The 26,426-nt window shown below is 43.3% G+C and overlaps 1 protein-coding gene across 1 annotated transcript; it reads right to left on the bottom strand.

Annotated features, from left to right (window-relative positions):
* Window positions 1–3,595: 3,595 nt before the first annotated feature.
* Window positions 3,596–12,914, bottom strand: CXCL17 (C-X-C motif chemokine ligand 17). The gene is made up of 4 exons (XM_004710526.1): window positions 12,815–12,914; window positions 8,355–8,435; window positions 7,620–7,727; window positions 3,596–3,693 (listed from the first exon to the last, which is right to left on the bottom strand). Exons 1-4 carry the CDS (start codon window positions 12,912–12,914, stop codon window positions 3,596–3,598), a joined length of 387 nt encoding a protein of 128 aa, XP_004710583.1.
* Between the last annotated feature and the right edge of the window lie 13,512 nt (window positions 12,915–26,426).

Below are 26,426 nucleotides of genomic sequence, written 5' to 3'. Positions count from 1 at the left end.
GTATCCTGCCCCACCTGGATGGACACTCTCCTCTCCCAGGGCCAGGCTCACATTCAGCCCCGTGCCAGGCGTTGTGAGTTTCTGTGGTGGGTGCCTGGACCCTGTTCCCTGAGCGCTTCCTGTTCCCTGAGCCCCTAATCAGAGCTCTCGCCCACCTCGACTGGGTGCCCCATGGGCCCTGAGGGGGAAGCTTTGAGGTGCAGGGGAGAGACTATGACTCCATGCCTTCAGATCCTGCCTTTGGCCACTTGCTACCGAGCCTTGCGGGCATAGTGGTTGGCGTTGGGCCTCTAACCACAAGGAGGGTGTTGTTCGGGCCCCTAGTTGGTCCCCTAGTCGGTCCCACCCATGGTGACCTTATGCGCACAATGAAACCCTGCCAGCTCCTATGCTACCCTCCCCATTGTTCTCCAATGCTGGAGCCCAGTGTAGCAGCCAGCGTGCCACTCCAACTCCTTGAGGGACTTCCTCTCCTTCGCTGCCCTGACCATCCATGATCGCTTTCTCCAGGAACTGCTTTCTTCTGACAACACAAGGTCAGCGGTTTGAAACCACCAGCCTCTCCAGTAGAAGGATGAGGCTGTCTACTCCTGCAAAGAGTTAAGCTCCACCTTGTCCTACAAGATCTGTGCTTCGGCATTGACTCAATGGCAGTGAGGTTTGCTTTTTTTTTTTTTTGCCCTCACCTAGAAAGTGGTGACACATCTTTGAGTCCCTAGGTAGCACAAAGGCATTTGCAGTTTAGCTCTAAACAGAAAGATGGGAGGTTCGAAGCCACCCGGTGGTGCCACGGAAGAAAGACGTGGCCACCTGCTTTCATAAAGATGACAGCCAAGAAAACCCCATGGAACGGTTCAACGTGGTAACACTTGGGATCCCAATGAATCAATCCACTTGAGAACAACCCTGTGACCCCGGGTTGTTGAAAGAGGACCTATGCTAATTGGAAGTTCTTAATATTTGGAACTCACCTGTGCCCTGGTAGTAGCTGTACTTCTGGCATTTGTTTCTTTTCTTAGGTGGTGATGTTCCGCTGTAGCCTGACTTCCCTTTATATCCTGGTTTCCCTTTGAAGGATGGCCTCCTTCCCTGGGTGGTCAGATCTTCTTGCATCTTTGAAAGATCAGTGTCTACTGAAGACACCCGGTCTGATTCTGAGTCCGAATCTGTAGCCCACTCAAAAAATGTCTTCCATTCTGCAGCAGATCGCTGTAGGGATAGTTCTTGTAGTTTTGTTAGAAATCCCCACTCGTTGAAAGCGCGTTGCTGGGACCTGGCTGAGAATGTAGAGGTTTGCTGGCTGGTAGGGTCGTATTCTGGTTCCCATCTCTCTCCAGTTGTCGTAGATTCACTCTGGGCCGAAGAACCCCTTTTGGGCGCAGGCCTGGGTTGAATCCTAGGAGGTGATTCAGTTGCAAGTTGAGCTAGAGGTGACTTTAGGGACCTAGGTCCAGGCTGGGCCGTGGGTTCATCTCTGAGTTCTGGTGCTGGGTGGAGTGTAAGATCTTTTCCTCCCTGATTTGAGGCAGCTTCCTGTTGAGTGAAGGGCTCCTCTTGGATGGAGGGTGATTGTTGGGATGCAGGCTCTTGTGGGGTTCCAGGTTCTTGCTGGGATTCTGCTTCATGTTGGGCAAGGGGCTCCTGCGGCGAGAGGAGGGGTCTTTGCTGAGAAGCAGGCTCCTGTTGACTATTGGATTCCTGCTGAGTTTTAGCTCCTGGCTGGGTCATGAGTGTCTTCTCAGGCCCAGGGTCTGGCTGGATGTTGGCTGTCGGTGGCTCAGGTTCTCAGTTGGATTTGGAGACTGAGTTAGAAGTTGGCTCCACTGTTCTTTCTCTCACAGGAGATGTTATTAGCCTAGATTTCATGCTTTAAGGTCCTCCAGGCCTCCCTGTTCAAAGCTCCCTCGTTGGTTTCTCATGATGACACCTCTCTTTGGGCTCTACTTCATCCTCGACATCCCTGGTCTCTCTTTTTTTTAAGGCAGTTGGCAAGTGGACTGACCACTGCAGGCCCCTCTACTTTTATGCCTCTGACTTTGAGAGGGGAGGGATTAGGAACAAGGCTGTGTGTGTGTCCAGCACTCTCCTACCAGTGGGGTGGGGCTCGCCCTCTTGTGTCATAGATAGGGCCCTGCCCCACCCACCTCTCAGCTAAAATGTTTTTTCTCTGTAGGCAGACACCTCACTTTAGCCCTGAGTTTCATCTGGGGCTGCATGTGTTTCACCAGGTCTGCATGCGTGTCTGTCCACACCCTTCACCTGATGTTTCAGGAAAAGGTCAAAGGGGAGGCAGTCCAAACCCTAGTAATACCTCCTCCTCTTTTCATTCATTCTTACAAATGGCTGCCAGTGTCATCTCCATGTATTCCCACTTTGATCAGTTCACTCCCACGAGGTCCCAAACCATGAGGTCCTCCCATTCTTAACACCTGGATGCCCCTTCAAGGGGCATTTGAGACCCTCCATACCATCTCTCAAGGAGCCCTGGTGGGTTACGTGTTGGACTGCTAAACCCAAGGTCAGCAGTTGAACCCACCAGCCACTCAGCAGGAGAAAAATGAAAATATCTACTCCCATGAAGATTTAGTGTCGCAGAAACACCAAAGGGAAGTTCAGCTCTGCCTTATAGGGTTGCTCTGAGTCGGAATGGACTGGGTGGCCTTGAGCTCAGTTTGGTTAGTTCGAGACCATCTCTCTAGCCTGGACGTAGGCTTCTGCATAAATTCTATATTAAGATGGAAACCCATGAAGTACACTGACCACTGATGGAGATGATCAAAGAAATCATAAACACTGAAGATTTTTCTAGGCTTGGAAGCTGGGGCAGATGTTTTATTTTTCAAAGCTATATGTGTTTTAATAAGACCATGTCTAATTTAACGCTATCCTGCTTGCTTTGGAGCACTGGTGGTGTTGGGCTGTTAACCGGAAGGTCAGCAGTTAGAAACCACTAGGTGCTCCTCGGGAGAAAGATGAGGCTTTCTACCCTAATAAAGAGTTACATTTTCAGAAACCCATAGTGCAGTTCCATGAGTCGCTCTGAGTAGTAGACTCGATGGCAGTGAGGTTGTAATTGTTATTTTGCTGTTTTCTTTGCCCCATCTACCTTTTGTTGGATGAATGAAAGAAGAAATCACTGGACATTGGAGAGAGAAGCGGAGTTGGGTAGGGGGAAGTAGGTGTAGACGGTGGATTGGACTTGGGGTGAAAACACTTGAGTGGGTCATCTGGATCAAATGGGAATTGCCAGGCCCTGTTAAAAAGCAAAAAAGTTGGCCATTTGGATTTACAAATATTTATTGATCTCTGTTGGCTCTGTGCTGAGCTATATTTACAGTCAGGTGAGACCAGCCAGGGAAGTGAGGGTTCCTGGATTCTTTTAGGTAATTAAGTGTGGGTAAGAGGAGAAAGGTGACAAGTAATGTCCCTAGGAAGGGTAATCAAAATGACCTTGGGGGAAATTTTTTTGGGGAATACTGGAACAATTTTAGCGGTGGTGGTGAGTGGAAAGGTTGGGGAACACGAGGTGGGAGAGGAGTATCCCCCAGGGTGTACTCTAAGAGGATTTGATTGGGAGAGTAGGTTCTCCAAGCTCCTAAAAGGGCAGGGCCAAGCTTGCCAGCTGGCACTGTTGGAGAAACTGTTGGCAGGCTCTGAAGTACTTGTTTGACTTCCTGTGGTGCCTTCGGTGCCCTAGGGTGAGAGGAAAGGGTAAGAGGTAGTTTAAAAAAAAGACATGTTCTAAACTTTCATTTGTAAACGCTTTTAAAGTGACGGACAATTGTCCGGTGGAGAAGATGAAAAAACTAGAAAAAAAAAAGAAAAATCTATCTTGTAAAACAAACATCCCCCATGCCAACCCTCTGCCTCAGGTTTTACTGTGGTTAATAGTTTGCCACATATTCACCCATCCTTCTTTGTATGTCAACAAATGTTTTATTGAAAAGAGATTATACTATACATATTGTTTTGTTCTGCACCTTTAAATCTGCTTTATTACTGCAAAAACATTACACAGGGCAGGGAGTCTATAAAATTTAAATGTACAGTGTAATAAATAGTGATAAAGCAAACAGCTATAAAAGCACTAACCAGGCCTCAAAATAGAATTGCTATCCTTCTTATTCATCTTTGAAAAAAATTATTTATTTTATGGGTTTTTTTTGGTTTTCTTTTCTGCTCACTACTCCCTACCCCCTCTCCCCGCAACCTCCCCCACCATTATACCAGTCATCCTGGCTTGTATAATCATTATTTGCTTTATTGTTTTTAACCACCTACATAGACACTCCTAAATAAAGTTGCTTACATCAGCCTGTCTTTGAACTTTAAGCATGCTGTAGGTAGTCTCTTGTGACCCCTGCCCCTGCCCTTGTCCCTAGTGCGCTGGTAGTCAAAGGATCTCTGCTGGCATAGTGGTTACGAGTTGGGCCACTAAACTAGCAACCACAAAGCTAAAGGATGGATGAGGAGGGGGCAGGCGGGGAGGAAGAAAACCACATACAGTATATGGGAGGTTTAGCAGGATATTGTTGATTTCATTTCTTAAGATGGGTTGTGTAAATATATACAATATATTTCTTTAAAAACAAACAACCAAAAGTCCTTCCAGATTCCTTATCCCTCAAACCTGAATAGTGGTCCAAGTGGCTAAAAACATAAAAAAGGGAAAAAGTAAGACTGAAATGGACTTGGAGTCTTTAGTGACAAACATGTTCATCTGGAGAACAAAAAAAGAGTCTCTGTCTTAGAAACCCACAGGGACAGTTCTGTTCTGTCCCTTAGGGCCACTGTGAGTCGGGACTGACCCCATGGCAGTGCTTCTTTGCTTTGGGTATGATGGCAAGACTCATCTCTGAAGGTGTTAACTCATTCTCACTGATATTCTAATAGACACAATTCCTTTTAGCCATTTTACTGTTGATAAATGTTTGGTTAGTTTTATGTTTTGGGCAGTTATGAGCCATATTACTATACAATTCTTATTCACGTCTCCTGGTGTACAGTGAGTTATGTGTTGGGGTGCTAACTGCACGGTCAGCAGATTGAACCCACCAGCTGCTCAGTCGAAAGATGAGGCTTTCTACTCCTGTCATAAGGATGTACAGGCTCAGAAACCCTAGGGGGTAGTTCTACCCTGTCCTATAGGGTCGCTATGAGTCAGAACTTGAAGGCAGTGTGCTTAAAAAAATTGTTAGGGATTGAGTTGTGGGGACCCCCCCCAAATCTGTGTTGTAATTCCTATGTATGTTAATGAGACTGTTAGTGTAGGGTGTGTTTTAAACCAACCTCTTTTGAGATAGATTAAGCAAACAAGCAAGTACAGAGGAGAAGACAAGCTTAATGCCACATTCTCTCTAAGGAACCTCGAAATAGAAACTGAAAAGAGCAAGGATTTTCCCTTAGGGGAGGGAGGGAGCAAGAGAGCGAGGCGAGAGAACCTCTCCCAAGTGTCAGTGCCTTGAATCTGAATTTCTAGGCTCCTAACCTGTGAGAAAATAAATTGTTGTTCATGAAAGCCATCCACCTGGAGTATCTCTATTATAACAGCACTAGATAACTAAGATAATACGCATGAGCATGAACATTGTTATGTTCTATCCCCTAGCAACACTTGATATTGTCAGAATTTAAAACTTTTGCTAGGCTGATGACTTAGTGGTTTTTTTGGTTTTTTAATCTGCGTTTTCTTGATTACTAATGAAGTTGAATGCCAATTCATAAGTTTGGTAGAGATTTGCATTTCCTCGTCTGTGACTTGCTTTTAAACGTCTTTTACCCATTTATCCATAGTATCCTGTATACTAATCCTTTGTTGGTTAGATATGTGGCAGATGCTCTCTCTTGTTCTATAGTTTATATTTTGTTCTTTTAATGACCAACATGCTTAAATTTCAACGACAATAGATGTATAATTCTTTCCCTTTAGACTTCATTGTAACTATTTTTCTTTATGATTTGTACTTTTGGCATTTTAAGAAATCCTCCCCTACCCCAAAGCTGCTACCCCATATTTTCCTAGATTCCTTTCTACAATTGATTTTTGTGAAGAGTAAAAGTAGAGGCCGCTGCATTTTTTTCCACTCAAAATACTGTGGCAGTCTCTCCTGTCCACATTATTTTTAGCAACTGTAGAATTGTCCAACATTCTTAATAGCCCTGAGGGAATAGTGGGCTACACACTGAGCTACTAATCACAAAGTCAGTGGTTCTAATCCCCAAGTCACTCTGGGAGAGAAAGAGGAAGCTGTCTGCTCCCACGAAGACTCATAGTGTCAGAAATCCACAGGAGTGGCCCTACTCTGTCCTGTAGGGGTTGCTATGAGTCAGCAGTGGATTTTTAAAAAGACACTTATAATTTCTGCATATTTGTTACATTACACACTGCTATCATGAGTATTCTTGCACATACATCTTTGAGTATCTGTACCAGTAGGGAGGATTTCCTGAAGGATGATTACTGGGTCAAAAGGAGCACACATTTAACATTTTTATCAGTACTGTCAAATTGAATTTCACTTCCATCAACAGTGTCTGATGAGCCTGATTGGTCCCACCCTTGGTGACATCCTAAAGTATCGGTCAGTTCAATCATCGCCAACAAAATTACGTAATAGTTAAAAGCTGCCAGGGAAAAATAAAACCCAAACCAAACCCACTGCCATTGAGTGGGTTCCCATGCCTAATGACTCTACAAGACAGAGTAGAACTGCTTCTGTGTGTTTCTGACATGGTCACCCTTTAACTGAGTAGAAAGCCTTGTCTTTCTCTAGCAGAGCAGCTAATGCTTTTGAACCACCGACCTTGTGGTTAGCAGCCCAATGTTTACCCAATAACATCACCAGGGCTCCTGAGGGAAGACACAAACTCTGTTTGATTGAAAATGGCACCATCTTCAGGATCAATAACCAGCCCCTAATAGTCCTGCCTCCCTCCTCTTTGACATTCAGAGGGTTCGTAAATCCAGGAATTTAGTTCAATGGTCAGGGGAATGGTATCTTACCTTTCTAGCTGTAGGTAGTAGCCTCATGTGACCCCCTGCCTCTGCACCTAGTGATACGGTAGTAAAAGGAACCTTGTGGTGTAGTGGTTGCCAGTTGGGCTGCAAACCGCATGGTTGATAGCTCAAAACCACCAGCAGCTCCTCAGGACTGGGCTTTCTATTCCTGTACACAGTGACAGTCTTGGAAACCCACAGGGGTGGCTGAGTCAGCATTGACTGGGTGGCAGTGAGTTTGGTTTGGTTTTGGCTCCAACCAAACCAAGTCAGAGGAGCCCTGGTAGGATAATGGTTATGGGTTGGGCTGCTAAACCCAAGGTCAGTAGTTCCAAACCACTAGCCACTCGTGGGAGAAAGATGAAGCTTTCTACCCCTGTAAAGAACTATAGCCTCAGAAACCCACAAGGGCTGGCGACGAGTCAGCATTGACTAGATAGCCGTCAGTTGGGGTTGGTTTTGTTTAAGTTCCCCACAAGCTGGCGTTGGGTAGGTTGGGCTGAAATAAGCGTTTCTTCTGGTCTTCGTCTCACCTCTCCTGTCTATCCTCAACCCCAGCTTCAGCCTTTGTGATTACGCAGAGTGGCGCTGGCTTAAGGAAGGTCATTTCCTTGAAACTTACTGTTTTTCTTCATGTTGCTCATGAAGTGATCGCAGGGACACTGTTTCTTTGGCGACCCGAGCACTGCCAATGCCATAAATTTTCCTTTAGGGAGTTTCTGGAACTGGTCTGTAATCACAAGGTGGCTGGTTAGAGGAGAGAGTTCATTTGTTCCGGAGGAGAGAGCAGGCTGTGGCTTTACCCACCACCTTCCTGGCTTCTCCCTCCTCTCTCCTAGGGTGGGAAAGGGATCCATACAGAGCCTTGGGGTAACTCAGTTCTCAGGGACCCCAGGACTTCTGAGCTCTTTTGGCCTGACCTGTACAGGCAAGGATTTGGTGGCAGGCTTGGAGGAGGACTTCAGGATATTGTTGGGGAGACCAGAGACAGGTGTCTGACTTGTAGCGGCTGTGCAACCTCACGCAAGCTGTTTTGTCACTGTAATTTGTGTCTTCATTGTGAGTAAAATAAGCTTGAGAACAGACCCAGGAAGATTTGGGAGAACTTGGAGGTAGGCGGTGGGGGTATAAAAACCTGTTGGAAGGTGGCTGCGGGTTCCTAGGAAAAGGGAGGAGGGGTGGAGCAGCCCAAGGCTCAGTCAGCTCTTCCAGAACCCAGGAGCAGGCCGCCAACACAGGGTGGGTGGGGAGAGGGGGAACTGGGTGGGGTTAACTCAGTATCTCTGAGGGATCTGGGGGTTTGGGGTGTGTGTGTTGATAATGCTGCAACTGCTGTGGTGGATGAAGTGATACTGACCTTTGCACTCACATTCTAGCCCGCCTTCCTGGAGCCGCCTTCCTGAGGCCTGGCGCTGGCCCCGGTGTCCTCTGGCGACCCCTGTTGGAAGGAAACAGGTCACTTCCAGGAAAGGGAAGGGGAGGGAGGTGTGGGAGTGAGGCATGAAATCCCATCATTGTGTCCCCTGGGTTAGCGCTGATCCATTTTTCTTCCCTTTTGACTCCAGGGATCTAGGTTTCTCAAGAGAGGTGTATTTTAAGTGGGGTAAAGAATTGATATTTAACATCTTGCCTGGAGCAAAGTTTACCTGGAGAAAGATGAACTTTTGAAAGGAAGAGAGGACCAAAGGTGGGGGTTAATTAAAACCTTACACCTTTCCATGCTCCCCCTCCCCCCATCACTTCTCAGCATTAAAATGCTATGGTTTAAGCAGGAATGAGAGCAAGGAGCAGATGATTCTATAAATCAGGACTTCCCCCATGACATTAAGGTTGCTGTATTTGAATCCATAGTTTACTACTCTAAACTCCAAAGTCACTGCTGTCCTGTCAGTTTTGACTCATAGTGACCTACAGGACAAGATAGAACTGCCCCTTTGGGTTTCTGAGACTGTAACTATGGGAATAGAAAGCCTCCTTTTTCTCCCGTGGTGTGGCTAGTGGTTTTAAACTACTGACCTTGCCTAGTACACTACTAGTGCTCCATCGTTCACTAAGAGGAGGGTGTTTGCCTTTAAAAAAAAAAAAAAATAATTTTATTGTGGGCTCTTAAATATATTATAACAGTCCATACATCCATTATATCAAGTGGACATGTACAATTGTTAGCGTCAACAATTTCTAAACATTATCTTTCTTCTTGAGCCCTTTGATAACAGCTCCTCTTTTTCCCCCCTCCTTCTCCCACCCTGCCACTCCCACAAACCCATAATATATTATGTATTGTTATTATTAATTATATATATCTCACATTGCCCGTTCTATCCCTTCACCTACTATCCTGATATTCATCCCCCTTGAGAGTTATTCTTCCCTCATTGCTATTTGTTCCCCCTTCCCCCGCTTCCTTTCCCTTCCCTTCCCCTACCTTCCTAGAATCTTTACTCTCTTTACTGATTCTGAGGGGATTTGTCTTTCCTAAATTCCGTGTATTGAAAGCTCTCGTCTGTGCCGCTGTATGTACACCAGTCTAGAGGGATTTGTGAAGTAGGACTGAGATCATAACAGTGGGGGAAGGAAAGATTAAAGAACCAGAGGAGTGCTGTGTATTTTCTCTGTGCTAAACTGCCTCCTGGGTGCATTTTCTCCGTACAACTCCTCTGCATAGGAATGTCCAATTGCCTTTATTTTTTCTGTAACAAAGGACATCCCTCTCTTTGCCCATGTCCCAGTCTGTCTGATCACTGGAAGCTGTCTTAGCCTCATTTTGTGGAGCCCCCCTGGTGTAGTGATTTATGCGTTGGATTGCTTACTTCAAGGTCAGCAGTTCAAAACCACCAGTCACTCCACTGGAGAAAGAAGGGGCTGTCTACTCCTATAAAGAGTTACAGTCTCAGAAGCCCACAGGGGCAGTTCTTCCCTGTTCTATAGGGTCTCGATGAGTCAGAATTGACTCGATGGCAGTGAGGGAGACACTATTTTGATGGCCATCAAGGATGCTGCTTTATTGACGTGAGGCTCTGGGGCTGGAAGAGGGGGGTTTGGATGATGCCTCCTCTGTACAGTAGTTTCGGATCTGTTGTGTCAGAATGGTCCCCATCATATTTGAATGTAGCTCTAGTGTTGAAAAATGGTCGTTGAGACTGTGTTGTTTCAAATCTGCCTCCCTGCCTAGATCAGGTTCCGGGCACATGGTCTAGGCACTCGATAGACGCTTGTTCAATAAGTGGTCAGATTAGTTGTCTGGAGAAGGCGCTCAGAAACCCTCAGGTTCCCTCTAGGTCTCCTATTTCCCGGACATCTGCCGCACTCAGAGCTTGTTGCGTCATTTCCCCAGATGCTAGTTTTCAGACATTCTGTGCTATTTTGAGTGCTGCTAAAGTAGTTTCAAGAGGCATTACCTCTGCCAGCTAAACTTTTCAAGACTATTACACCCTCTTGAACTCTACTCCTGGTTCCAGGGCAAACACATAAAAGCCTGCAGGAATCTTGTGGCCATTTAGTTGAAGCCCATCACTGAGGTGTGGGATACCAGGGGGCGGTTGTGTCGTGTTGTGTTGTTGAAGGGTAAATTAAAGAGACATCAGACAAGACAAAGCATGCAGGGTCTGTCTCACCTGCACCATGACTTCAGGAGCCAGGTCTGCTCAGAGAGAGCGATTAGATTTCCAACAGCAGCTTATATATACTCAGGGCATGCAACACCTACCCCCTACCCCCAATTACAGGTAACCACATACATAGCAAAGTGGACTGCACCCTTAACTCTAGAGATCCCTGAGTTCATTGGAGGAGTAACCTGACACCAGTGCTGGGGGGCAGGTAAGGGGAGTGACTGTCCCCTGAGCAGGGAGAGCAATAGCAACGTGTCTGCTGCTAGAGACCAAGCCGCCATCAGCCGTGTGGCTGTAAGAAGTAACTTTAAGGCAGCACTGTTATGGGAGGATATTGTGGCAATCAATCTTAGTTATGCGAATGTGATTGGGACTCATCTCTAACTCACAAGTGTGAAGGCCTTCCTCCACACCAGAATCCTAACCTGCCAGGCTTCTTAAAATATGAGAATAAAGAATTCATCTGCATACATGCTCTTCCCATCCCTCAGTTTCCCACACTGAGGTGTTTTTTTTGTGTGGAATTGCTTTCGACTCCTGGTGACCCCACAGTGAGAGTAGAACTGTACTCCACAGCATTTTCAATGGCTGATTTTGGGGGGAAAGTAGATCACCAGGCCCTTCTGAGTGGACTCAAAGGGATTTCTAACCTCTCAGTTGGCAGCTTGGTGCATTAGCTCTTTGCTCCATCCAGGGAATGTCATATTGAACTATATTAGAGGAAATTTGAAAAGTACAAACGGAAACATTCTTATCAATTAGTTGGTGTATTGATACATTTGTTTTTTTGCACAATATATTCTTTATATAATGATAACCATAGTATGTGAACACATTTCTATTTTACTGAATTCGTAATTCATCCTAGACAGTTTTAATGACTGTACAGCACTCCCAACAAGTATTATGTACACTCTAAATGATCTAAGTCTCTCCTATCGATGAATAGTTAGATGATTTCAGTTCGGGATGTTGTTGAGGGATTTCTTTGTGCCTGTCACTGTTTTCCAAATTTTGGATTATTTTCTTGGGATAGATTTCCCAAAGTAGAATTACTGTTTCTTGATATCCAACTAAAACTCCATTAAGCTAGCAACCCTATGGGACAGGGTAGAACTGTCTCTGTGATTTTCCGAGACTGTAACTGTTAACAGGAGTAAAAAGTCCCATCTTTCTGTTGCAGAATGGCTGGTGGTTTTGAACCGCTGAGCTTATTTTCAGCCCAATGTGTAACTACTATACCACTAAGGTTCCAGGTTTCTTGGCATCATTACCCAATTATTTTCTATAAAGGGTGTACTAGTTAAACAAGTCAAGTCACTGTCTCTTTTTCTTTTTTACAGATGAGGAAACTGCGGTGTAAGAAAGCAAGTTCACAAAGGTCATGGTGAGAAATCTAGAGCTCAGATTTGTGCTCTGTGGTTCTTTTTGCAGCTTCACGTGATATTCTTGGTGTTAAGTATGTAACTGAAAATACACAAATGTGAGACGAGGCGTTCGACGCCTGCATAGAGTCAGTCTTGGAAACCCACAGGAGCAGTTCTACTCTCTCCTAGAGGGTCACCATGGATCAGAATTGACTCGATGGCAGTGAGTTTAGTGCTGTTTTTGAACTGAAAAGGAAGCTGCCTGGTTCTGTAACATCAGATCCTCCAAACCACATTTAGGGACTATCTTTATGATTTTTTGCTGTAGCCATGTATCTGTCACCCATGCTCTTATTTATATCATGCTTCCCCTTCCACTGATTGTACAGCGTCTCACCCTGTGCAATATTACCTGTGAAGTTGTGGGGTTGCTGTGTGCTTTTATATCTTTCCAGATGGGAATTAAATAAGCATACAACTATTAACCCTGTAAGATAGGGTAGCATTGCCCCCTATGAGTTTCCGAGGCTGTAACTCTTTACAGGAGTAGAAAGCCCTGTCTGTCTCTCTTGGAGCAGCTGGTGGTATCAAACTACCTACCTTGCAGTTAGCAGTCCAATGCAGAACCACTGGGGCACTAGGGCTCCAGTGGGCTTAACTTTCTGGGTTATAGCTATTAAACCAAAAGAATAAATTCATGGTCCTTAAAATCATTTCTTTGGCAAACTCTGAGACAGTGGAACATGTGTGGACTCTGAACTCAGACAGACCTGGGTTTAACTGCTGGCTCCGTATCCTATCTGTGTAATCTGGCAAGTCCTGAGCTACCCCCAACGTACCTTCTCTGATGCTGGGTTCTTTGATCTGTAGAAGGAAGATGGTGACAACCACCTTGCAGTGTTGGAAGAAATAATTGAGCTTCTGTGTCCTGGGAGGCATCCAGCACTTAGGGACTTATAGTTATTTTCCAGAGGCCTTCTAGTTAGTGTCTGTGCTGGTGTGTTAGGCATGTTGCTCTTGGCTGGTTCATCTCTGTAAAGAACTTTCTGCCACTTGTTAGGACTTGTGGAGTAGCTCTCATTGTTTTCATCTCCCAGCCCCACTCCTACTAGCTTTTGTGATGTTGGACCTGCTGTTTTGTGTTTCTGTGCCTCACTCATGGCATTTGTGAAATGGAGCTAACAGTGTCCACGTCCAAATACATGGGGGTCCCTGGGGAGGCATGGGGGTCACACGCTTGGCTGCTAACCAAAAGGCTAGAGGTTTGAGTCTGCTGGAGGCACCTTCCAAGGAAGGCCTCCTTGCCCCCAAAACCAACCATTGGAAATCCTATGAAGTTAAAAAAAAAAAGAATATCCTATGAAGTTGCAGCATGGAGTCACCATGAGTCACAGTCAACTGGAGGGCAACTTTAAAAATTAAAAAGCAAAACCATCACTCCACCTCACTGCCATCAAGTGGATTCTGACTTTTCAAGATGCTATAGGACAGAGTGGAACTGTCCCTGTGGATTGCTGTGCTGTCAGTCTTTACAGAAGCAGACAGACTCATCTTCTCCCAGTGGAGCAGCTGGTGAGTTCCAACTGCTGACTTTGTGGTCCACAGCCCAATGCGAAACCCATCATGCCACAGGGCTCCTTTTCTTTTCTTTTCTTTTTTTTTTTTGAATTGTACGCTCTTTAGTTTTATCCTGTTAGGTACAGATATGATTTTTCTTATACACCCCACCGTCATCCAGCTGATTCTAACTCAGTGACCCTATAGGGCCGAATAGAACCGCTCCTGAGGGTTTAGATTGTTTTCTACCTAGGCTCACGCTTTTCAGCTTTGTCCACCAGAGGGCCTAGGAGGAACGACTCCATTAACTTATGTGTAACCACGCAGTGCGTAAACACCGTTCTCCAGGAAAAGGAACCAGGTCTCCTCGGAGAAATGAGTGATGCCAGGACTAGGGTGAAGAAAGACTAGTGTGTGACGAGGCTGGAACATTTGTGCTGTCAGAATGTAAGGAGCTGCTCAAAAGATGAGGAGGATAAGTCACAAAGGCCCAGGGGCCAACTTGAAGGAGCTCTCCATGGTCAAATCTGAGACAATATGAGCGATTTAATAGCTAATTATAATAATGGATGATAATCTGTATATATATATCTGTATATATCTATATATATCTTTGAGTCCACACTGATATAAAGTAATAGGTGAACAAATATAAATATAAATTCTCATACAGTAATACTATACAAAAATTTCAGCTGTCTTGACCCCGAGACCTTTATACACGCAATCTCACATGCCCACTGTGTCTTTGACATGGAAGCTAAGGTTGGTTTTAGCATCTATCTGCCAGATATTAGTGGTGGCTTCCCTGGATCTGAGGATAAGAAGCTTACATTTGGAGAGATCATCAGTGTAACCAATCCAGCATCGGACAAGTATTTGCCTTCAGATTCTGGAGTGAAAAATCAGAGCTGAGCCAGTCAGATACTAGTTGCATCAGCGTTCACCCTTGCTGTAAATACCAGTGCCAAGAAAACTGTGTTAAAGGTACAGATAGGCTAAGATGATGAAAATTAAGTGAACGACCTCTATATTATGTGAATGATGCAGTATATGGGTTATTTAATTGCATCCTTCCTGATCATGCACTTGTAAAACCCCAAGAGATCCTGAGTTAATATCAGTAGTGATGAGAAATACCCATGCCATGCACTTTTTCACATATATGGTGCTCTTGGCTGCATTGCACCACTTCTGTGGTATTCCTGCCAGAAAGCGTGTAACCTGAACTTAATCATGAGGAAATATCAGACAAACCCGAAGTGAGGGACGTTTGACAAAAACAACAACGGAGAAGTACATTTTTAAAGGGTCAAACGCATGGAAGGCGAGGAAAGACAGATTGGAGGAGAACATGAGACACGTGACATACTCTGTAAGATTCTTGGATTCTGAATCAGAAAAAGGACCTTAGGGAGATAATTAGAAACATTTGAATCCTTAGATATTTATAGCTTGTTATTAGGTGTGGTTGCGCAGATTCTGACTCACAGCAGTCCTGTGCACTGCAGAGTGAAGCCTGCACTGTCTCGCACCACCATCACAATGCTGTTACATGGCAGCCATTCTGTCAGTCATCTCATTGAAGGTCTTTCTCTTTTTCACTGACCTTCCCCCTGACCAAGCATGGTGTTCTTTTTCTGGGACTAGGCCCCCCTGCTAACATGTCCAAAGTTTGAGAGGCCAACTCTTGCCATTGTCCAAGGAGCAATCCAGCCATACTTTTTCCAAGACAGATTTGTTTGTTCTTCATTCGTCTTTACTAATCCCATAATTCAAACGCTTCAATTCTATTTTTCCTCTACAAGGAAGCTCAATTTACTATTATAATCACAAAATCATACTTTCAATACAGAAATGTATACATGAACATTAATCAATACATTGATTAATTCACTTTACGAAGATCAGATAAACAAACTGTGGGAACATAGGATGTAAAGAAAACATCCTGTAAGGTCTGGAAAGCTTTGCTCCATTCACTCATGAAGGGCGACCTACTTTGTGGAGGTAGCTCTTTCCCAGTTGTGTTTTGAATGCCTTCCAACCAAGGGGCCCAACTATCTTCTGGCACGATGTCAGATAATGTTCTGCTGCTAGTCATAAGCTTTTCAGTGGCTGTATCTAAGAAATGGACCATCTATTGCTTCTTTCTAGTCCATCTTTGTCTGGAAGCCCGGCTGAAACCTGTTCTCCATGACCCAGCTTGTTTGAAATGGACGACAAAGCTTCCAGAATCACACCAACATGCAAGTCACCACAGTGCAACAAACTGACAGATGAGTGCTGGGCCTGCTATAAGAATACTCAACACGTAAGATATGACAAAATAATAATAATTTATGAATTATGAAGGGCTCATGAGGGGGGGAGGGGGGAGGGAGGGGGAAATGAGGAGCTGATATCAAGGACTCAAGTAGAAGGCAAATGTTTTGAAAATGATGATGGCAACAAATATACAAAGGTAGCTTGACACAATGGATGTATGTATGGATTGTGATAAGAATTGTACGAGCCCCCAATAACATTTAAAAAAAGAGGAATACCCAACATGTGTCAGCTATTATTATGAGCAATATTATAATCAGAAATGTAAGCAATAAATAATGTGTTACAGGTAATCTATTTCTAAGCATTCTTAGATCTTCTTACTTATTCCTTTTTCTTTTTTCCTTAAATTCTTTTTTTTAACTTATTCCTTTTTCACTCTTTCTCCTGAGAAGAACATATTGAGCATGTGTGTAGTTACTTTAAAAACAAAAAAAAGAAAAAGTTAAGATCGGATTTTGTTTCAATATTTTTGTTGTTGTTGGTCATTATTTCTAGGCACTCGTTTAGCTCAGGTTTAGGAGGTGGCATAGTGGGTTAGGTGTTGGCCTTCAAACCGTAGAGTCAGCAGTTTGAAACCATTAGCCACTCCAAGGGAGAAAGAGGAGGCTTTCTACTCCTGTGAAGCGTTGCAGTTTCAGAAACATACAGAGAGCAGATCTATCATGTCCTATCAGATCACTAGCATCGGAATCCATTTGATGGCAGTGAGTTTAGTTAGATTTAGGCTGGTTTTACAAAACTCTTTGGCTGGGAAACAAACCTTAAAACAAAACTGTGTTAAAGGTACAGATAGGCTAAGATGATGAAAATTAAGTGAACGACCTCTATATTATGTGAATGATGCAGTATATGGATTATTTAATTGCATCCTTCCTGATCATGCACTTGTAAAACCCCAAGAGATCCTGAGTTAATATCAGTAGTGATGAGAAATACCCGTGCCATGCACTTTTTCATATATATGGTGCTCTGGGCTGCATTGCATCACTTCTGTGGTCTTCCTGCCAGAAAGCGTGTAACCTGAACTTAATCATGAGGAAATATCAGACAAACCCAAAGTGAGGGATGTTTGACAAAAACAACAACGGAGAAGTACATTTTCAAAGGGTCAAATGCATGGAAGGCGAGGAAAGACAGAGAAACGACTCTAGATTGGAGGAGAGCATGAGACACGTGACTTAGTGTAAGATTCTTGGATTCTGAATCAGAAAAAGGACCTTAGGGAGATAATTAGAAACATTTGAATCCTTAGATATTTATAGCTTGTTATTAGGTGTGGTTGCGCAGATTCTGACTCACATTCCACCACTGGTCTTGTGGTTTGAGATATCACCACCTGCTGGTATGGTGAGCTTTCCCCAAATCTCTGCCCTCTTGGTTAAAGAGCTACTTTAGGAAGTTCAAGGAGCCATGCTGGTGTAGAGGGTTGGTTACCTGTTGGTCTGCTAACCACAACATAGGCAGCTTAGATGGGGTTTTCGGCTTCTATAAAGATTGACAGCCTTGGATACCCACAGGGGCAGTTCTACCCTGTCCTAGGGTCACTAGAAGTCAGAGTTATTTGTTGAGTTTTAGGAATTTCCCTCATTCCATTCATGGAAGCCTTTATAACTCATTGGCTCTTCATGACTACTCTATGTGCTAAGTGGTATTTTATTTATTTTAAGATGATGAAACAGAGACTCAAAACAGTTAAGTGGCTTGTTTAGGGTTGCGAAGTTAGTACGAAGCCAGGGTTTGGATGAAGGTCCTTTGACTTTAAGACAGTGCCTTCCTTTTTTTCCTATAACGCCGCAGCAGTGTGAAAGTGTCTGGGACAATGAGGGGGAAGAGATGGTGTTTAGTCCCAGTCTGCTCCTAATTTACTGCATATGGGAGGCCATGAGAATTCGCCTCTCTGCGTTTTAGTGCTCTTGTGTGTGAGACAGCTATAATACCTACTTTACTGCCAAAGAATAAAATGAGATAATGGAGGCAAACCCTCTTTGGAAAGTTCAATGAGGAGCCAAGGAACCGGATTGAATGTTGATTCTTGTACTCTTACGTTTATGCATGTAAAACTCTATTCCTGACTATGCCGCTATGAAGTGAATCTTGTGTGAAAACATTCGTAAGCCATTGAGCCACCCATGCGCTCTAAATAGTATTCTATTTGTGACAAAGGCTAAAAAAAAACTCACTGCCATCAAGTTTATTCCAACTCACAGTGACCCTGTAGAGCAGGGTAGGATTGCCCCTATAGGTTTCTCTTGATGGGAGTAGAAAGCTTCATCTTTCTCTCTTAGAGGGGCTCCTGGTTTCAAACTGCTGACCTTGAGGTTAGGAGCCCAACTCATGAACAGAACTCCTTGTGAAAAAGGCTAGTACCATAAAATAATTTATGAAATCCTGTCTAAGAATTTCTGAAAATTTGATTTCTACAACTGTGATATGATCTTATATCATAGAGATATTTATTAAAGAGTCCCTTTTAGATTTAATTTACTATTTATCCTCCATCTCTTTTGATACTACCCTTCTACAATGAGTCCAACTTAAGCTTTTAATATTGCAAACAACAGAGTACCACTTGAAACGTTCAATCTTCAAGTTGGCTTTTGAATTAGTTTTTGTTATGGATTTCAGAGTATTAGGATTTGCAGATTTTTTAAAAAAATGGAGCATAACATTAGTGGTCAATGTTCTGGTTAGTGGTCATAACAGTGTGTTCATAGTGGGCTCCTCTTTAGGCTTAGAGCATGAGATCTTCCACGGTAAAGCTGTGGTTTCAACTCTGTCTGTACATTAGGATTACCTGGGAGCTTTTTAAAGAATACAAATGCCCAGGCCCCACTCCATCCTCTGTTTAGAAAAGAACCCTTGGTCAATTTGAATGCATCGTTTGGTTGGAGGACTATTGGTGTGTAACAAGAGAGATTTTGTTTTCCGGGGAGATTTAGTCATTTCTTTCTTTCTTTTTTTTTTTTTTTTGAGATTTGGTAATTTCTGAAGATATTTTTGGCTATCACAACTGGGGGTAGGGTAGGCTTCTGTTATCATTTAGTGGATAGAGGTCATGGATGCTATTAAACATCTTACAATGCACGGTGTAGCTTCTACAGCAAAGAATTACCTAGCTCCAGATGTCAGTAGAGCTGCTGTAAAAAACTGGAGTAGAGCCTTAAAAGAGCAACATCTAGAATTTAGAAATAGGACAATAGCTTCTTTCATCCAGCAAGTATTTACTGAACACCAGGCTGGGTAGTGTGAGGGATCTGGATCGAGGTTGCGTTCTAGAGGGCAGGAGGGGGAGGCTGGACAGTCAGATTCATACCCTCCATAAAAGGCAATATAAGGAGCCCTTGTGGCACTTTAGGGTAAGTACTGCCTTGAGTAGGGGAGCATTGGAACCAGGGGTGAAGCAGGGTGAAATTCTCCTGACTTTAGGACTGAGTTGATACTGAGAGTGTCTCTGTTGTCGTTGTGAGTTTGACACAAGGTCAGCAGTTCAAACCCACTAGTCACTCCCAGGGGAAAAAGACAAGACTGTCTGCTCCCATGAAGATTTGTAGTCTGGGAAACACAAAGGGGGCATTTTTAGTCTATCCTATTGGATCACTACGAGTCAGATTGGACTTGATATCAGTGTGTTGGTTGGTTTTTGATGCTGAGTAGGTAACAAAGTTATTTACCCTAAAGTAGCAGTTGGGGAGAGAGGGGCCCTGGTGGTGTAGTGGTTATGCATTGGGCTGTGATCCCTGTGGTTGGAAGTTTGAAACAACCAGCAGGCTATAAGCCAGTGTTACAGTCTTGGAAACCCACAGGGGTCAACAACTCAGGTGAGCTTGCTTCTGCGTGGCTCTTCTGGCAAGGACTGGGCTTCCTTGATGGTAGTGAAAACGGGCAGATATGGCTGCTTCCCCAAAGACATGGCTCTCAAATCTCCCCTCCCTCAATTTCACTGGTTCAAGGCAGGGATAAAGTTGCAATCTGGATACTACATGGTAATAATGCTTTCCCTAGTTTATTGCCTTATTCAACCTCATTGGTGGCATGTCCAGCGCATCATAAAGGATATTAGCAAGGACTTCCTTATCTTTTACAAATATACAGTTACCTTTAATACCCTCACACCACAGCCACCAAGACTGGTTCTGGGGAAAGACATTGCTCTTCTGAAAAGGGCTGGAGGAGAGGGCAAGGGAGGACATCTTTATGGAGCCAGTATTTCTTTATTTGCCGGTTACTGTTGCAGATCCTTTCATGTATGTCCCATGCAATGTCTCACAGCGCCCTTTGGAAGTAAGAATTCATTTCCCCTTTTGGATTATGAGGAATCTGGCACTCAGAAAGACTAATAAGTCTGAACCAAACCCACTGGCACTGAGTAGATTCCAACTCCTGGCTGCTCCTGAGCGTTTCTGAAATGGTAACTCTTTATGGGAGCAGAAAGACTCATCTTTTCTCATGCGGAGTGGCTGGTGACTTTGAGCTACTGACCTTGCAGTTAGCAGCCCGATTTGATGCCTACCTACCCTACTGTGCCACGAGAGCTCCTTAGAAAGGCTAGTAACTTGCCCCAAATCCCTATGGCTTAAAGGAGCTGCAGCAGCATTTTCATGCAGGTCTCACCATGCTCTTTTCTGTTCACTACATTTTCCTTTTCCCTCTCCCTCCACACGCCCCTCCCCCTTTTTTCTTATTTTAAAGAAAATGAATCTTAGTTACCTGGATTTGGGCTGCTGGAGACCCCGTGCATCAGCGTAAGTGGCAGCAACAGCAGGAGGGAAGAGATGAAAACTTTCATCCTGACTGTTCTTGTTGCCGCAAGTTGCTTGAATCTGGCTGGAAGAGTGTGTGGGGCCCAACCTTGCGGGACACGATTCAGGCTGTGGTCCTTGGCTTTGCAGCCTGTGCCTTAATCCCAGGGCTGTGTTCTCATGAGGCGGTGAGAACAGTTAGGGTGACGCAGGCGTTGCTTTCAGGCAAAAGATTGGGCCATGTGCTTTACGGGAATCTGGGAAGTAAAGCTAGTCAAACAAAAGAAGTGAAGCGTTCTTAAGAACATAAGAAGGTGACTGATAACTTGGCAGCAAAACTTGTTCCTGCCTATTCCCCTGCCCCACCTGCACGTTATGATTTCTTAACATTTTTATTCCCACCCCCCTTCATTTGGATTTCCTTATACCTCTTAGTGACCCTCCCTAGTTTAATATCTGGCAGGAAAGTGCTTGGGAACTAGGGTTGGAAGAAGAGAGGATGACACTGTCCGTTTCCCCATGCTCTTGACTCAGTTCATCTTTGTCTACCTGTAGGCCATCGCTGTGCTGTTGCCTGGGAACTTGCACTGCTCCCCACAGTTGACAATTACTTCCAGTTCTGTAGCTACACAAGATGGGAAGCTGAGTAGCACCAGGAAGAGGCACATTGGTTGCTAAGACCCTGGAATAGTGGGTGAAACCGTGCCTGCTTGTTGGTCATCAAAATGGTGGCTGTGGATGAATTGCTCTAGCCTGGAAAGGAGAGAAGATGTTCGTAGAAGATTCCCAATGCTTAACATCCAAGAGGGTTTGAAAACTATGGGTATTGCAGGAGGGAAGAATCCTGGGACATGTGCTTTTCCAGGCTTCTGGTGTCCCCTGGATCTAGACCTTGTTTAGTTAGCCCCAGCCCAAGCAGAAGAGAGGTATTCGTCATAAACACTAAGAATCACCGAACATCAGCAGTTACTAGATTCTTATTCCAGAGACTTCAGGCCATGTGCTGAAAGAAAGAGGAGAGGTGAGTTGAGTGCTGGGGACTATTTGTGGAGACTGAAGGGAGGTTAACAAGGAAGTCCTCACTGGAAGCCTTCCAGGGGGTCTGAGAAAAAGTAGTAGGACTTTGTTTTCCCCATGGGGAAGAGACAGGAAAGGTGTGAGTAAACTAATTTAACTTTAGTTTGATCATTCTTCTCCTCTCCGTTATCAAGTAATCCCTGTCTTCGGATGCATCAGTGAGCTTATTGTAGACGTGGTGGCCACAACATTTATAAAGCAGAAACAGATACAGGGAATTACTGTCCTGAGTTGAAGGTTTGCCTGGGTCTGATACAAACCATTCGTGTGACTTCTTTCTGGGAAATTCTAAACACGAACTTTGTCCTCAAGTCTAACTAGGGAGATGGCATGTCATTGAAATATATGTGCAGCTGATTTCAGAAGCGAGAGAAGTTCACATCGGACCTCTAGGTATTGGTTGGGTGGAGGTGGAGTTTGGGTTGAGGGGGAGCAGAAGGGAGGACAGTATAGACAAAGAGCATTTTGTTGTAGATGAGCCTTCTGGAGCCAGAGATGGGGAAATTTGAAGGTGGGGACTGTATTTTTCACTTTTTCATTTCCTTAACTCACATAGGGTCTTCCATTTTGGGAGGAGTACTCAGTAAATATTTACTGAATTGACTATGTTTGTAGAGCCCTTTAACTGGGCCTGATATACTCAGCTATGATGTGCAGTCCATTACCAGAAAGAAAAATCTTACTGATAAGTGATCTTGTATACACAAGGAGTCTGATGGGGGCTTTTTACTTTTTTCCATGGAGTTGTCCACAAGAGCCCACCACCTCCTCTGTGACCTTCCTGTGGTCTCTGCAGGGTTGTGGTAGTTACATAATCTGGTGTCAATTTGGCACTTGAGAGGATTAAGAGTGAAGGGGTGGAGTCTAGTCTGCCAATTGGGTGATAGCCAATGAGGCCTCTGTGTGGGCATGGCCTTCTGAGAATTCTGAGAACTCTGGTATTTTTCCTCCTTGGAGGCAGGAGTTTCTCTCTGCTCACTTCCTTGGAGACTCTACTGACAAGGCTGACTCCCTTCGAGACATCCCTGAGAAGAAGCCACATGGACCGACCTTGATGTAGCCAGAACCCTGGACCCGAAGAAGCCAGATGGAGACCCCTGCCAGTGCTGAGATGCTTACAGTGCCACTGGATCCACAAGACTTCCCACCCACTGGCCTGTAATCTTCCTGCATTCGGCATCATTGCATGTGCTTCATTAGTCTGAAGAGGACTTTATAAATTGGTGTCAGACATACGGGCTAATATTGGACTTATGGACTTGATCTGGACTGGGCTGGGATGTTTTCTCAATATTCAACTACTCTTGTATATAAACCTCTTTCTTATACACATATGTGTATTTATCAATTTGTTTCTCTAGTCTGCCCAGACTGACACAAGGGTCTTGATTCTATGCCAGTTCACTCCCTTTCCATAATAGTTTGTATTTAGTCTTTCCATCCATGTCTTTTTCTTCATTCTTTTTTGCTCCAGATGAACAAAGACAAGTAGTTTCACCTCAGCTGCTCACAGCTTTTAAGACCCCAGTTACTATTCACCAAAGTAGACATTGGACATTATCTTTTTTTTTAAAAAAATTGTATTTTGGGCTCGTATAACTCTTATCACAATTCATCCATCCATCGATTGTGTCAAGCACATTTGTACATTTGTTGCCATCATTGTTTTCAAAACATTTTCTTTCTACTTGAGCTATTGGTATCAGCTCCTCATTTTCCCCCCTCCCTCCCTCCCCTATCCACCCTTTCTCGTGAGCCCTTGAAAACTTATAATTTTTCATATCTTACACTCACCGATGTCTCCTTTCACCCACTTTTCTGTTGTCTGCCCCCCTGGGAGGGGGTTATATGTAGATCATTGTGATCTGTTCCCCCTTTCTCCCCCCACCTTCCCCTTCCCCTCCTTGTATGGCTACTGTCAATATTGGTCCTGAGGGATTTGTCTGTCCTGGATTCCCTGTGTTTCCAGCTCTTATTTGTACCTGTGTACATGCTCTGGTCTAGCCAGATTTGTAAGGTAGAATTGGGGTCATGATAGTTGGGGGGAGGAAGCATTAAAGAACTAGAGGAAAGTTGTATGTTTCTTTGGTGCTATACGGCACCCTGATTGGCTTATCTCTTCCTTGTGACCTTTCTGTAAGGGGATATCCAGTTGTTAACAGATGGGCATGGGGCTCCACCCCACACTCTCCCTCATTCACAATTATATGATTTTTTGTTCTGGGTCTTTGATGCCTGATACCCTATCTCATCGACACCTTATGATCACACAGGCTGGTGTGCTTCTTCCATGTGGACTTTGCTGCTTCTCAGCTACATGGCCACTTGTTTATCTTCAAGCCTTTAAGACCCCAGACATTAAATCTTTTGATAGCCGGGCACCATCAGCTTTCTTCACCACATTTGCTTATGCACCTATTTTATCTTCAGTGATCATGCATTGGACATTATCTTTGTGGACTACGTTGTGTCAGTTAACTTTGGTGTCTCCTAAGACTCGTTTTGAACCTTCAGACCCAGTGACTCATTCCCTCAAGGTGTTTGGTTATGGCTAAAAAGTTTTCATAATTTTGCCCCTTGTATGCTGTACTACTATATTCATGGATATATATATATATATATATATATATATATGTAACACATGCACATATTTTTGTTTAAATATCATCTGCCAACTATATATATTTATGGGTATAGTTCCACTTGCCTTCCCACTTTTGTTCAACTTGAGTGTCTATCTATAGATCCACTCCAGATGATTGATTTTATTGTTATTGCAGGATTGGTTGTATAATAGTATTTATTTTTGTTACTTTGAACTCTTGTGCTGCTCCCAGTGCTTTCCTTTGATTTTATCATTCTGTATTAACCTTCCCCTATTGTATATTGCCTTTCCCTTCACCCAAGTGAAAACATGTCTGTTCTCTAGTTAGTGAGTTATCTCTCTTGTCCCACCTCTGGAAACCTTCAAAGAATGCTTCTTTCTGTGTGTAACCTTTTCCTTGACTTTTTACAATAACGGTCTCACGTAATATTTGAACTTTTGCGATTGACTAATTAGACTCAGCATAATGTTCTCTAGGTTCATCCATGTTATGAGGTGTTTATTCATCGTTATTCTTTCAAGTTCCATAGACCTCCACTGTGTGTATGTTATCATAGTTTGGTTATCCATTCATCTGTTGATGAGCCCTTAGGTTGTTTCTATCTTTTTGGTATTGTGAATGATAACTGTGGTGGATATGAGTGTCAATATATATTTGTGTAATGGCTTTTACTTCCCTGGGATATATTTACCTAGTAATGAGATTGCTTATATAGTTATATAGTATTTCTATTTTCTATTTTTAAGGAAGTAACTACCATACCATTTTCCACAGTGATTGCACCATTTTACAGTCCTACCACCAGTATAAAAGGATTTCAATTTGCTCACACCATTGCCAGCATTTGTTGTTTTCAGCGTTTTTTCCCTTTGTTGTTGTTGAACTTTTGTTAGCAATGTTGGGATGAGATGATAGCTCATTGTTGTTTTGATTTGCATCTTTCTGTGTCTAATATTCATGAGCATTTCATTTATTTGTTGGTGGCATAGATGTTTCATTTGGTGAAGTGTCATTTTAAAGTTGGATTGTTGTTGTTAGTGCGTTGCTAAGGTCTTTCATTAGACCAGTGCCATGTTGTTTTGACTACTGTAGTGGTATAGAGATTTTGAGATTGGGGAGATTGAGGCCTCCTGTTTCTTCTTCTTTTTTTTAGTAGTACTTTGCTTAACCTGGACCTCTTTCCATAAAATGTTGATGATTAGTTTTCCATGACTTCAAAGAATGATGATAGAGTCTGGACTGAGATTGCGTTATATCTGTGTGTATCTTGTAGAGAGCATATTGATAGGTACTGTTTTCTTGTACATTCTACTGTCTCCTGACTACTGCATTTAATCCATTTACATTCCGTGTAATTATCCATAGGTACGAATTTACTGTTAGTATTTCTTTTGTATTTTGCTTTTGTTGATTTCTTGGTTTTATATATTTTTCTGTGCTGAGTTCATTTTGTGCATAGATTTTCTTATAATTTCTTTTGTTGCTCTTGTTTTAGTGTATTAAGATTTTATTATTTCTTCTTTAGAAATTATTATTAATTTTTGAGTTACTTTATATTTATTATTATCTTCTCAAGTTTAAAACATTTCTTATCTTAATAGTGTCTTGATTTCCTTTCCATTTGTAAGTTCTGTAACTATAGCATTTGTTCCCTTCTTTTTCTTAAATCGTCTTTATGGCATATACTTCATATATCATACAATTTAATCATTCAATCATATTAAGAAGATATGGGCAATCATCACTAAAATAAATTTCAGAACAATTTCTTCTCATATTCATTGGTTGTTAGTTCCCCTACCATGTCCCCATCCAGTTATTGACTCGAAAGATCTACCTATCATGGATTTCATATACAGAAAATCATACAAAGCAAAACACAACCATATAAAACCATACAAAACAAACAAGCCAACAAACAAAAAAACCCCAACAACAATGACTAGACAAAACAGTAAAAGTTCAATCAAAGAGAAAGTGGAAAATATTAAAAACTGAAACAACTGAAAAAAAAGGGTCAAAAGGGAGATCAAATGATAAGATATTTATATGTGCCACAATCTAATTATATGTGCCACAATCAACTGCAATGCTCTCTGTCTGAAAGCAAGGCGATTCACGTCTCTCTACTATGGCCAGAG

Source organism: Echinops telfairi, unplaced genomic scaffold (genome assembly GCF_000313985.2).
Source record: "Echinops telfairi isolate 266 unplaced genomic scaffold, ASM31398v2 ScPeMD7_655;HRSCAF=1070, whole genome shotgun sequence".
Classification (NCBI taxonomy): domain Eukaryota; kingdom Metazoa; phylum Chordata; class Mammalia; order Afrosoricida; family Tenrecidae; genus Echinops; species Echinops telfairi.
This window is presented reverse-complemented; position numbering and strand designations above follow the sequence as displayed.